We start from the raw sequence: 12,761 nt of genomic DNA, 5'->3' as shown, positions 1-12,761 counted from the left end.
AGATATTAATAATAGAAATCTCTGACACAGCACTGCACACTGAGAAATTGCTTGATACTTATTAGAAAGCATCATGTTAATACAACACTGCTAATACAGAGCTCTATGAGAACGCATAATAAAAATATTGTTAAAAGAATCTGCAAATGAAGCAGCAGGTTTGGAGAATGATGAAGGGAAGATGAAACGGGAAGATGAAGACAGGAAGGTTTTAAGACATTCATAAATACATACTTGACAGGCTGTCCCTCAAACCCCAAAGCCCCAAAATAAAACAAAACCCAACCTCTAAGTGCACATTTACACCATCATTTACAGATTTACAGTTAACTGTCCCCCATCTCCCACCTCTCCCCAAGATATTCAGGGAAAGAAAAGCTGGTACAACTAGAGAATACTACTTTTCCTGTTTTAGCATCAAAATTCCAGAGAAATGGACTGCAGAAAAGAAAAAATTGAAAAGCCTTCTATAAATGTTTTTTGCTTCTGGATGAGGATTTCTTAAGTAAGATTTAGGCCAAGATTATTTGGCCTAATTAATTCTTCCCTATTAAGGAGGTTTATAATGGAAGTACAGACAAACCTTCAACTGTCACAGATCAAACAGTGATACCTCAAAAAACCTGGCAACTATTTAAAACAGCCTTATGGGATCACACTTTAAAGAAGAAGATTCGTCCAATTATGGTCCCAATCTAACGGACTGTAAGTTTCCCTTCCCCTTAGTAGATGTTCTTCCCAGGAGAGATGACAGGAAAACGGGGAACACTTACTGCTCTAACTCCCAGCTCTACAGCATGGATGCCCTGACCTATGCAAGACAACACAGCATAAACACAAATACCTGAGTGTAATACAATTCACAACTGCCTGGCTTTCACCTCTGGTAGATTTTTGCAGTAACATAATTAGCTGTACCAGACTAAGTCCTTCCTCCTGTTTACATGTGTTATCTTGAGAAGCAATAGTAGCAATGGAGTTTTGCCAGGCAGGAACTGTCCATCAACAAACACACTTTAGAAATAAATACTAAAGGTAGGCTTTTTGTGGACAAATTGCAGTAGGAGATAAAGAGTCAAAATCACAGATGCCCCATATGGTATATGTATGGGAGACAAGCAGACAGTCAGAGGATGTAACTGATTGCAAGGCACCTGCTATTTAAGTGTTCTCCAAAGCTTTACTAACTCAGCCCAAATGAGACTGCTGCTGATTTCCTGCTTCTAACTTAAACTGAATCCTGATATATTCAAAGAAATATGCAACATTATTTTGCACGCAAACAAACAGAAATTAGTCAGCTCAGCTTCCCACATCTAAAAGTCTAGTGGCACCTGAGATGCTGAAGGCTATTTGAGAGGTCCACCTGGGGCAGACAGGCCAGAGGAGGCACTGGAGACCATGCCCTCCTGGAGGCAGTGGCAGATCGGAGGGCAGCTCAAATCCAAGCATGTGAGCGGCATGTGAGCAGCTGAGCATATAGGTGTCTGGATGTAGGAGGTTAGCACAACTCTAATTGGTACCAATTTTTAGAATCCAGGTGCTGGTTGCAAGGATTAACATACTGTCTTATTTCCACAGACTGTTTGAGTAGGCACATTTTTTACATCCAAATTGCTCTACACAAACCTCCGAATGTGTTTAAATGAAGAACAGGAATTCTAATTTACTATATCTACAAGTAATAGTAAATACCATGAAGTCTTAAAATAAATATTCTACTTTTTAAAATAGTTTGCTATTTCTTAAAGAATCCCGCGTTCACAATAATTCCCACCTATGATGAGTGGGATCTCTTAGCTGTACTATATGCTGAAAGTAATTTTCAAAATTAGCAGTGTTTTGAGTCTTTTATGACAGAAAGTTTTGTTAACACATTCAAGACTACACTGTTCTTCCTGGGGAGTAAGGACAATGTGATTCTTCAACCATGGATATGGAGATCTATGCATAGTTCTATAGGGAGGACTAAAAAAGTGCCATGTTCACAACTTTGGGAAATTCCATATTATATGTAGAAAGACAAGCAGACTACCAATTAGAAACACTGAACAACCGGTATCCGTCAGAAGGTCATAGTCAGAAGCTGCAAACGGGAAGAAAATATGACTGTTAGGGGTGGTAAATAATAGAGAGGGCAGAGGCTAAAAAGTAAAAAAAGTCATAAAGGAACTCTGTAAAAATAAGCTAGAACATGAGATGATGGCGAAAACAAAGAGGAAAAAAGGTAAGAAGAAATGGACTGGAGAAGTAGGAAGAAAGTAAAGGAGAAAGGCTGGAGAAACTATTAACAGCAGGGAGAACATTCAATCAGGAGGACAGGAGGAGGAAAAAAAAAGAGAGCTAGTTTAAAGAAAAAGTTAAATGACTGAAAACAGGACAGGTGAAAGGAGTAAGAAATGAATAGGCAGAAACGACAGGATTAAGAAGAGCTATGAAGGCAGCCCTGACAGAAAAGGAAGACTACTGTGAAATGGAAAAAAAAAAGGTAAGAAACAGCTGACGGAGGAAGAATGCAACCAATGTGCCAAGTGCTCTGGGTTCCATATCAGAAAGGTATGACCTCTTCATGGGAGTTTACTATTTTGTTTAAAAAAAAAAAAAAGAGAAAAAAGAAAAAGAGAGCAATACAAACAATACCTAGTATAAGAATCTGAATTTAATCTATTTATTAATACTATAGAAATATAAGAAATCCCTTCAAGAGAGTTTTTATTGTTAAAAACAAGAATTTTCAAACGCAAACTTTCCCGGTTTTGCCTAATTTATTAAAAGCTTTCGTTCAATTAGCAAAATACTAGACAAGTATGCGAAAGAACTTGAATTAGTTTCTCCAAACAAAAACTACAGACATACAACAGCTCCAAGTAAAATGGCAAGGCCTTTTTTCTTAAAGACCAGAAATGCAACAGAAACAAAATATAATAAAAAATGAAAATTCAGGTACAGGAATTATGTATTTCATACTGAATAATTATTTCTGTACTGCCCGTAAATCCTCTCTGGTAAGCTGTGCATCTAAAACTCATCGAACTGCCAAGGGGTAAACGCAGCTCCATCCATCACACAGCCACTTGACAAATACATTCCATAATAGAAGTTTATTTTTATGGGAGGCTGAATCAAGGACTTTCCCATGCATACAAAAACTTGTCAAAATTATTTATGAGTCTTGCTGAGACACACAATATGTCATATCAAACTCCTATTTTCCTTCCAAGCACAGACTGTCAATATCTCTGCTACTATCAATAATGTGGAACACCGCTGCTATAGGCCCTTAGGATTTTGAGGTCATTTGCCCATCCTAGCCTACTGCCAGACACTGTCTCTAGCTGCAATGCAGCTGAGGAGAGGTGCATTTACAACCTCTATGAGGTGTAGTTAAGGTAAGCACTAGGGACTGCAATCAAAGCCTTTGCCAACATAAAATAAAATGGAAACATATGTTTGAAAAATTACAGTTGATTATAGCTAGAGTTATGAAAATAATGAAAAAAATTGCACTGGACTAAATTAGAAAATCCAAAAGCTTACCAGCAGTTTCTGGCATAATTAAGCAAATAATCACTTCTGATGAATATGTTTGCACCTTTCTGAAACTATGCTAAGGAAAATCCACACATAACAAGTCTATTATTATCCTTTCTGACCAGAAAGATAGTTGAAAATCTCATGAACTTTGATAATAAGGAAGATAAACTCCTGAAACAGAGTTTATTTAATCCAACCTGTATTATTTTACAAAAAACCATAATAAGTCTTAAAGTAAATATCAGTGTTTTTGCTAATGGGCCCAAGCAAAAAGCACTTAGCTTTCTGAAGGCCATACCCCTAAGCCTTGTTTAGCTATGTCTTTTATTTCAGCACTATTACTTTTTCTGCTGGTTGTTTTGCAAACACTACACAATCACAGTATATCCTGTCTGGGATGTGACTGAACTTGACATTAGTATTTTGAACCTTTGTGGTACCAGCTCTTTCCTCACCATGCTGGACTGCCCCTTTTGCCTCTCCTGCTGTCACCAGCTCTGTGGGAATATCTCTGCTAACCCTCCCGGCTACCCTGAGTCGCCTCTGCCTGCAGCTGCTCAGGTATCTCGATGCAGCACCTTCTTTCCAGGATCAAGATGCAGAAACACTCAGGGTGGCCCTCAGAGCAAGTGCATCTCACATAGCTTTTGTGCTTGGGATACTGGCTGCCTCACCTGTAACACTCTGCTGCCTTGTCACTGAGGCAGCCACACCAGCTAGGAACCACTTGCACATCGCTTAGAAAAACACTATGTGGGCCTTCCTCACAACAGTTGAAAGAGACCTAAATTTTTCTCTAATTAAAACTCTCCACAGTGCAATGACATTATTACAGAATACCTAAAAACTTAGCTGTTTTTAGGTCAACTGCTACAACCACTTGACCAAACACATAGACAAGAAAAGGCCACGTTCCTCGTCTGTGCAACACATCTCACCTTGTGACAGATTTGCTCTGCAGTTCACCTACTAAATGTTTATGGGAATGAGGGAAGAAGGAAGAGTCACATGGCACATGGCAAGAGGTTCTCCCCTCAAAGGAAAAGTTATAGGTTCATCTCAGCCCAATAGCTGCTGGACGTGAAAGACTGACATTTGGGAAGTCACTGAGCCCTGATTCCTGTTAATTTTCAGCTGCCCATCCATGAATGATAGCATGCTCCAGAGACAAACTATCCAAATCTGAGAGGAAGAATTTCTTCAATGAAAGCTCACAGTGTGAGATTTATTTAGTTATCCCCTCAGACTCAACCATCATAGTAGGGGAGATCACCCTGACACTGCAATTAGCTTTGAAGGAGCTGGCTTGGCAGAAGCATAGAAATCAGTGGCAAATTCACACTGCAAAGAAGACAGAGGTGTGGTACTGCCAGGATTACATTGCTCCCAGTATTGCATGCAGGACAGCAGAAAGTGCTGACACCAAGAGTTACTTTTGTAAAGCCTCAGTGTCTTCAATAGCAAATATCCCAAATATCTGTCCAATGGTAGCATTGTCCCACCCACCAAATTTGTTTTTAGAGCAGGTGGTTGGGAAAGTGCATAAGGCAGAAAACATTCATGTGAAAAATAACTTACAGGTTCACTTTCATCAGTGCCCCATATACTTTAAGCCTTATTTTCCAAAATATACCTGCTGTGATAGGTAGAGACAGAAAGAACATGCTCAGATGAGTTCCTTTACTGTTTGATGGGCTGATTGCTCCCATGCACTTAGTTAACCTACTGCAGGGTCATTTTATGGATCGTGAGGAGCTATGTGTAGCCTGAAAAAGTTTTCAGGATGAGGTCTATGGGGTGGACTAATGTTTCCAGGTCTGTACAATGCCTGTCCCAAGAAATCAGAGATTATTAAATATTACCATCTCACAAACACCAGCTTCTGTAAATGCTAGTATAGAACATCGCTAAAATAATAATAATAGAACAAGACAATAATTTGATTGTCCGATAAGAGCTAACCCTACAGAAAAGACTACAAAAAAAGGATATCTCATAATTTTTAACCATTTCACTAGAACACGTTTGTATTGTTGTCTTCAATTTTTGTCTGCCCAGAGAGAATTCAGAGAAGGCTGTTTACAGCCAAGAATAAAATAAAAGTACTGGTAGCCCATGTGAACACATCCAAGTTTGTCCAGAAGATGCATTTCCGGTACTTAAAAAACCTCCACTTTCTTACAGTATAAGGGCAACAGAGCTATTTAACAATTTTTGTTAGTGGTTTAAAACTGTCAGGAATCAGAAGTCTTTTTAGCAGCATACTTTCCACATGACATAGGTGCAACTCATTTTGTCCCTAACAGAAGCCATCATGCCTATTACTCTTTGAACGTTGCACTGCAAATGTACCTTTTAGAAGGAGAAAAATATAATCCTATTGATTTTCCTCAGCCCTAAAATGTAATAATTTGAGATTATTTTCAGGTGACAAAGGTTTTATGACCTAACAGCTGACCACCTTTTTATACTTCACCACTGACGTGTATTACTAAACTCAGAATCCCAGCTTCTGTTAAAGGATATTTATAAACACAATTACTTATTTAAGTTTAATGTCCCTGTGGTAAATCATATGCTGCTATTAAAGTGCTGTACTTACTGTACCACTCTCATCTTCTGAGACAGGGAAGATGGTGCCAAAACTGAGCGAACACGCAAGGAAGAGTAACCACTGTATTTTATACTTAGGGAGACAGCAGTAACTGATGCACAGCAAATGTCCTTTTACTCATAACCATTTTGCAATATTAGAAGAAGGAGAAAAGTCAAAGATTAAAACATGAACAGCCTGAATCTCTGAATCACCAATGACTTGCATCCTGAACAGCCATTTAACACTTGTGCAAAGTAAATGTAAAACAGTAACATTCTGACTAGCAGCAATTTACATTCTCTTTGCACAGGTTTAAATGACTGCACTAGAACTGGGAGGCAGAGGAACTACCTTGCTACATTCCAGCAAAAAGGCAAGACATTTTTAATAGCACTACAGGTACGGCACTTTAAGAGTATGTGATAGTTATAAGCATTAGTTTTCACATCCTATCCTTTGTTATTTTCTTTACAAGTACATGACTGAAATGAGATGGCTTGGTCTCTTCCCTGCACTGGTCATGTTCTTTCGCTAGTAGAAAGAACTGCTCCATTTCAGCCACCTTTGGAGGAATTCCAAAGAAGGTAAGACACAAGAACACAGCTGCTCTATGGTAGCTGCTCTTTTCTCTCACCAAAGATGTGGTTCACTCCTGCAATGTCCTTAAGCAAACATTTTCCTTCTCTTTCTGTCAAACTAAGGAACTTTGTTAGCAGCACCATAGGACAGGAGATAACTACAGAGCTCTCTAATTGTTAAGCTCTTGCAAGGGCTGAGCCTGATCATTCACTGAATTGTTGAGTTGATGGGATTCGTGTAGCTGGTTATAAATTGATAATCTAAATTAATTCATTCAAGCAGAAATCGATTTTGTAACTCCTTGAGAGCTTGTAATAATGCTTACCTCCTACCGTTAGCTGCATTCTCCGTTTCATAAAGCTGGTCGGAAACAGCTGGATTCAGGTGACCTGCTAGCTCATTAAATCTGTTACATGTTCCTTCTGGTAAATGATATTAAGCTGAAATGTCCTTGCGTTGATTTTTTTCCTTTAATTTTATGACAGAAATAACCTAATTTGTAACACAAAATAACAATCTCCTTGGATTACTTTGCCTTGTTAAAATATTTTATGCATTTTTCATTTACACGAAGGTAATGGAAAAACACTTAAACTATCTGTTATTTAAACCACAAGAGATATGTTACTGAAAGTCTGATAGCTGCAAAAATGATTGCCTCTTCATAGTCTTTGCTTTATATCTGTAATAAAAGGCGGACAATTCAATTCATCGGTTAGTAAATAAAGTACGATAGTTTTTATTTCATTTGCTCTGCATTCCAAGAACTAAAATCAGATTGCTTTTCAAATTCATTTAAAAATGGGCTCATTATTTTCCTTTTTTACTTCTAATGCAAAATGTCTGTTGTCTATTTTGAATGTTATATTTTTTTAAGATATAAAGCAAATATAACCTAACTCTAAATGTCAGATTAAAAGTATAAATTTCTTTTATTGACTCCTCTATAATTACCTAAATATTGGTGTCAGGATTGTCAGTCAGAAGTGCTGAATAACTGAATCTGAACATCTCAGTATGGATCTGATAGAGAGCATAAACACTCCTGTCTCACAACTTGATGACTTCTAACTATCAACTTTTACGACAAACACAGAACAAGTGTCACATGTCACAAATTACAGTGCTGGAATGTGCTGCAAGGCAAAAAATATGTGCCCGCCACAGAAAAAAACCAAATTCTATCAAGTCTAATGCAGAAACCACACCTGTTTAGGGAATGGGAAAACGTGATTCTGCTTTTCTTCACGCACGTAAAAGGATCAAGTAACCCTGAATTGAAAAGCTTAAATATGCCCTTGAACATTTCAGTTTACCATTTCCAGCAGACGTCACTATAGAGCAACGATTCATGTAGGCTGAAAAAATGGCAACACTATCCAAAGGAATTACGATAAAAACATTTAAGAAGGCTTAGCTATTAAGATAATAGTAGCTAAAATCAGAATTATTAGCTTATTAAAATTAAAGATCCATATAAAGATAAACCATCCTTTTAATTATCAGAAAGAAAAAGCGGTATTGATTTCAAGCTTCTGGCAATAACAAAGCACAGAAAAGTGTAATATATACAAAATACGCCTGTCTTTTGGGATGTATGAAAATCACAATGATAACACCGAGAAATGCACATGTATAAAACTTAAAGTATCATGTTTTCTAACAAAAACCCACATGTGACAGATACTAACACAATGAGCATACAGCCATATAAACCAATACCAATAAAGAGGCAACTGCTTTTTCACTCATGTTTTCCTACATTTATTATCACCAAGCAGCCTTTACTCATTCCCCAAATCTTAGTATTTCCCTGCATATAGAATCATCAAAATTCTGTCCAGTAGCATATATTCAGTAACAGAAAAATCAGCATACAATAACAGTGAAAGGTGATGGTGGCTTTCAGAAACAGTGAATGTATGGCTCCAGCATGCTGATGAAATATCTAATATTTTTTTCCTGTTTAAAAAACCAGTAGAAAATAATTCTACCCACCCAGTATTTCTGTCGGAACATTTACTGCCTTAAGAATTAAACCTGTGAAGTCCATTCTGTGCGGTGGCTTTCAATCCTGACTGGCTGGAGTTTGTCTGAAAGACAAATGCTACTCAAGGTAGTGCAAGGCTAAATGTTGTAGGCAAGTCTCCGGGAAGACTTGTCTTTGAGACATAAATTCTAATGACAAAAAGCACATAAAGGGAATTTTTTCACTATACCATACCTCAAACAATGTGTCCTGTTTCCTCTGTGAGCTTGGGTAATTTGTCTGGCCTATACAGAAGAGTCATAGTGAAGTTTTCTCCCCTTTTTCCCTGTTGCTTGTGATCTGATATTTGCATAACATAGGATGAAGCACTTTCCATGCTTGGTACAGAACCTTCCAAGAATATTAGGGAAGGACGAGGGAATGAAGAAATCTCTTGTCTGTTGTTTCCCCGCATGAGCATTGGCTCAATAGCCATTTGCTCTGGGATCCGTACCTGTAGGCACAGCAACTACTTGTAAACATTTTTACCACTTTTCTTGAAGCAACAATGCATAAATTGAGCAGGAAAAGGCATTCATCAGACTGTTTCTACTCAGATATTTCCACTCGGCAGCTTGGGGGTCCTTGAGAGAGCTCCTGTGATGGACAGGTGGCTGGAGGTTCTGGGAGGCTGACAGTCGACTTCCAACTTGAGAACTCAGCACCTGGGCTTAGTGACCAAGACAGAGGTATTTTCTGGAGCATGAGATCTTTTTGGTCTGCTTCTTTGTCAGTTTTGTTTAGAAACTTTCCTTAATGACTAATGATTAAGTTTAGTGGTGCCTATGGCTCATCCTCATGGTGCACTCCCAAACACGTGCCTCTAGGCGTCAAAAGGACAATGAGATTTAATGGACAAAAGATTTGTATATATTATTGCTCTGGAGAGAAATAAAAAAAGCTCTGTAGTATTCCTCTTGGCTCAGAGAGTAAACTAAGGCACACTGCTTGTACCTGGACTTATGTATACTCTGTGGGATATAGAACGCTCTTACGTGAAGAACAGATCCCATGACTTTTGAGCTAAAACGTGAGAAGAGGAAAACCTCACCAAATGAGTGAGCTGTTTTGCTCTGCAAGGGAAGAACTCCTAGTAGAAAAAGCAGAACTCCAACTGACGGAGAGGAGGACCTTGGGCACTGATCTCCACTGATGCTGTTTCACTAGCAGTGTCAGCATTAACAGTAAGTAGTGTAAACACAAACCATGCACAAACACAAATTATACCAAACTACAAAGGTTTGAAGATGGAGAACATTACACTGCACCAGACAAAAGTGTCTTAGCAATTTTTCTACGGTCATTTTCTACCTTCAAAATAATTGTAGTTCTTTGCACTGTATCAGTCACAGACAGGAATAACCATGTGTTATTACCCAAGTAAAGTCAATCTACGAGTTCAACAGATCACAGCAGTTGGACCTCTCTTATTTTCAAAAAGATAATCAATGGCTGAATTTGGTTTTGGAAATACAGACCTTCTCAATACAAAAACCAGAAAATAAAAAAAAATATATATCATCCAGCAAAGGCCCGGGTCCAGTGCTAATACTTATGTAAAAGAAAATGTGTATAGGCCTGTAGAATCACCTTGAAAATCTTGATTATAAATTGTTTATTCATATAATTTTTATAAGTGAAATATTACCAGCAGAATAGCACACCTGCTGATGTGTGGCTTTCTTTCTCTTGGTGTTACATTGTTGCAGAAGACTGAAAAAAGAAAATACTAGACTGGACTAGAGAATCTTGTCATTGCCAAAAGAGAAAATATTTTTTAAGAATCTATGATCAGCAACTCCCTACTTTGCTTCTTAGCACCACTGCTCTTCATGATACTTGCAAATGGAGTACCGTATGCACATCAGATGCTGCCACACCCTTCCTGTTGCTAATCTGTCTTTTTAAATTTGATTTCTTTTATGGTGGCTTTTCCACTGTTTAATTAGGCCACAGGGAGTAAAGAGAGGCAGTCTCACTGTCCCTTCAGAGTTTATTTCACAGACTGTTCCCTTCAAGGATTTTATTTCTGTCATTGAAAGCAGACATCCTCATATTCCTTAAACACAGAAAATGATTAATACAATGAGATTGTTATGCTCCTAGCTAAAATGGCCTTCTTTCTAATGTGAGCTACAACAGCTTGAAAAGACGGGCGCTGACACTACACTTCAGCTGACAGTTTTTCTTTTTTTAGGTGTACTGTTATTGGGATCTGTAATTCTGTGTGACCCATAATAATAAGCCCACCATTCTCCTCATATTAATATCATAAATTCTGCAGACATAGATGATACTGTCATATATCAAATATGACCATAAAACCAATGTGATCTTAACACCTTTGGATTTATCTTGAAAAGAAAAATACTAGATAAAATCAGTTATGCTGATATCACCAAGTTTTTACTGAGTTACAGTAACATGCTAAGATTACAACATATTTTTAGGAGGATAGGCAGTTTTGACGGATTTATTAATCTATTCCTTAAGTTAAACTCATAGATAGTTAATTTGTATGTTATTTAACAGTCGACGCTTTCCATTCCGTGTCCCTGGCCACAAGCTTGAAATTCCACAAAAGCTGAATTTGGTATAATATTCAGTGCCTATATTAAACAGCCTAGTTGAAAGGATCACTAGTCAGATAATAATATTTTACAGTATTTAATGGCACCTGCTAGTACCACTGCAGTTAAAGGTCTTTGAGCTAATTCAAACACATTTTGGGTTAGAATGGTATGCTCAGCTTTGGCTTGATTACAATGAAACCCATGACATACAAATACCAAATTGACTTAATACTGGTTTTGAGGTTTGTATCTCTGAGACCACTTATACTTTCCAGTAAGTAGTGATTGCAGTGGAGCATTCTGGAACACTTAGAAGACTAAAGCAAAAGCTGAATTTAAAATACTGAAACCTTCAATTTGCCACCTCCTTCTTCCCACCTCTGCTCTTGTCAGAATTAGAATTTCCAGACAGATTGTACTACGTGATTGTATGTTTGGACAACTACTATAATAACAATAAAAAAAAGAGGGAACATAAAATGGCTGAGATGCTGAGGCTGCCAAAGTAACTGTGCCACATGCAAACATGATTATCCTTGTTTTAAGTAAAAATCCTAAGTCAAATTTACTTCAGCGCAAAGGAACTATTCAGGGGCCTATGCACCACTTATGCTTTCAGTCAAGAGCACCATGGCAGCAAAAGTGCTGTACTCCTATAAAGTAATGATGGAACAGTATTTGCAAGGAATTTTTACACGGCACATAAACCTATGTGCTATGAAATCCTTTTTACAGAGATGCTCTGCAAAGCACCAAACAGGCAGGCTAAAGCAAACAGGCTTCTCTGGGAAAAAGGAGGTAAAGGCAGAACAAAAGAAAGCAACAATGAACAGCACAGCTTCAGAAATACAGATCAAAATGCGCTTTATTGCTACCAGGAAAAGGATTTTTTCACAGTAAATGCATTCAGGCCCTTGCTTCAGCCACTTGTTTTGTATGTTGTTGGCATGAAACTCTGCCCCTCAAAGAGCACACCACCTCTGTGAGAAATTACGCCCTTTCTTTTTTTTCATATGTCCACATCTCATGAAAAGCAACATGTGATGAAATTTCAGCATTACAGTTGCCATTAGGAACCAAATTTCTTTACAAGGTGCACAGGCATTTCAACAGAGCAAACAAGTTTTCTCTCATTGAGTAGTCATTAAAAGATCAGAGCCTCAACTGAACTGCTAAAAAAGTAGATGGGAGTAAGCACAGCCCTGGCTCTACCTTCACAACCATTGCTACATATGGACAGAGAAAGGGGCAGTGGTTGTTGCAATCAGGAAGAGTCATTTTGCTTGAAATTGTTCCCAACACTACAGTGCTACCAATCACTGCAATCCTTTCACAAGTCATCTTAGCTCAGATATTTGAAGGCATAATGTCCCAAGCTTCTAGACTCAAATACTTAAGTAAGAACAGTTACTTGTTTTCATTTTGGGGGAACAGAGAAATTCAGTGACTT

At 38.0% G+C, this 12,761-nt stretch overlaps 1 protein-coding gene across 2 annotated transcripts in view; it reads right to left on the bottom strand.

Moving 5' to 3' along the window:
* The window catches only part of ZNF407 (zinc finger protein 407), a 333,549-nt gene that overhangs the window by 43,507 nt on the left and 277,281 nt on the right, over positions 1-12,761 (bottom strand). Inside the window, exon 9 of one of the 2 annotated variants that reach the window (XM_051812663.1) lies at positions 3,118-7,201. The exons of the other annotated variant lie outside the window; for it this stretch is intronic. Within the exon in view, the coding sequence (XP_051668623.1) occupies positions 7,119-7,201 (83 nt within the window). The 3' untranslated portion in view covers positions 3,118-7,118. Of the gene's footprint in view, positions 1-3,117; positions 7,202-12,761 lie in introns of those variants that run through there. 2 annotated transcript variants of the gene reach the window in all.

This window comes from Manacus candei, unplaced genomic scaffold (genome assembly GCF_025592945.1).
Source record: "Manacus candei isolate 608988 ecotype Guabito, Panama unplaced genomic scaffold, ASM2559294v1 h1tg000088l, whole genome shotgun sequence".
NCBI lineage: Eukaryota > Metazoa > Chordata > Aves > Passeriformes > Pipridae > Manacus > Manacus candei.
The sequence above is the reverse complement of the archived record's forward strand: the minus strand, read 5'-3'. Positions and strand labels throughout refer to the sequence as shown.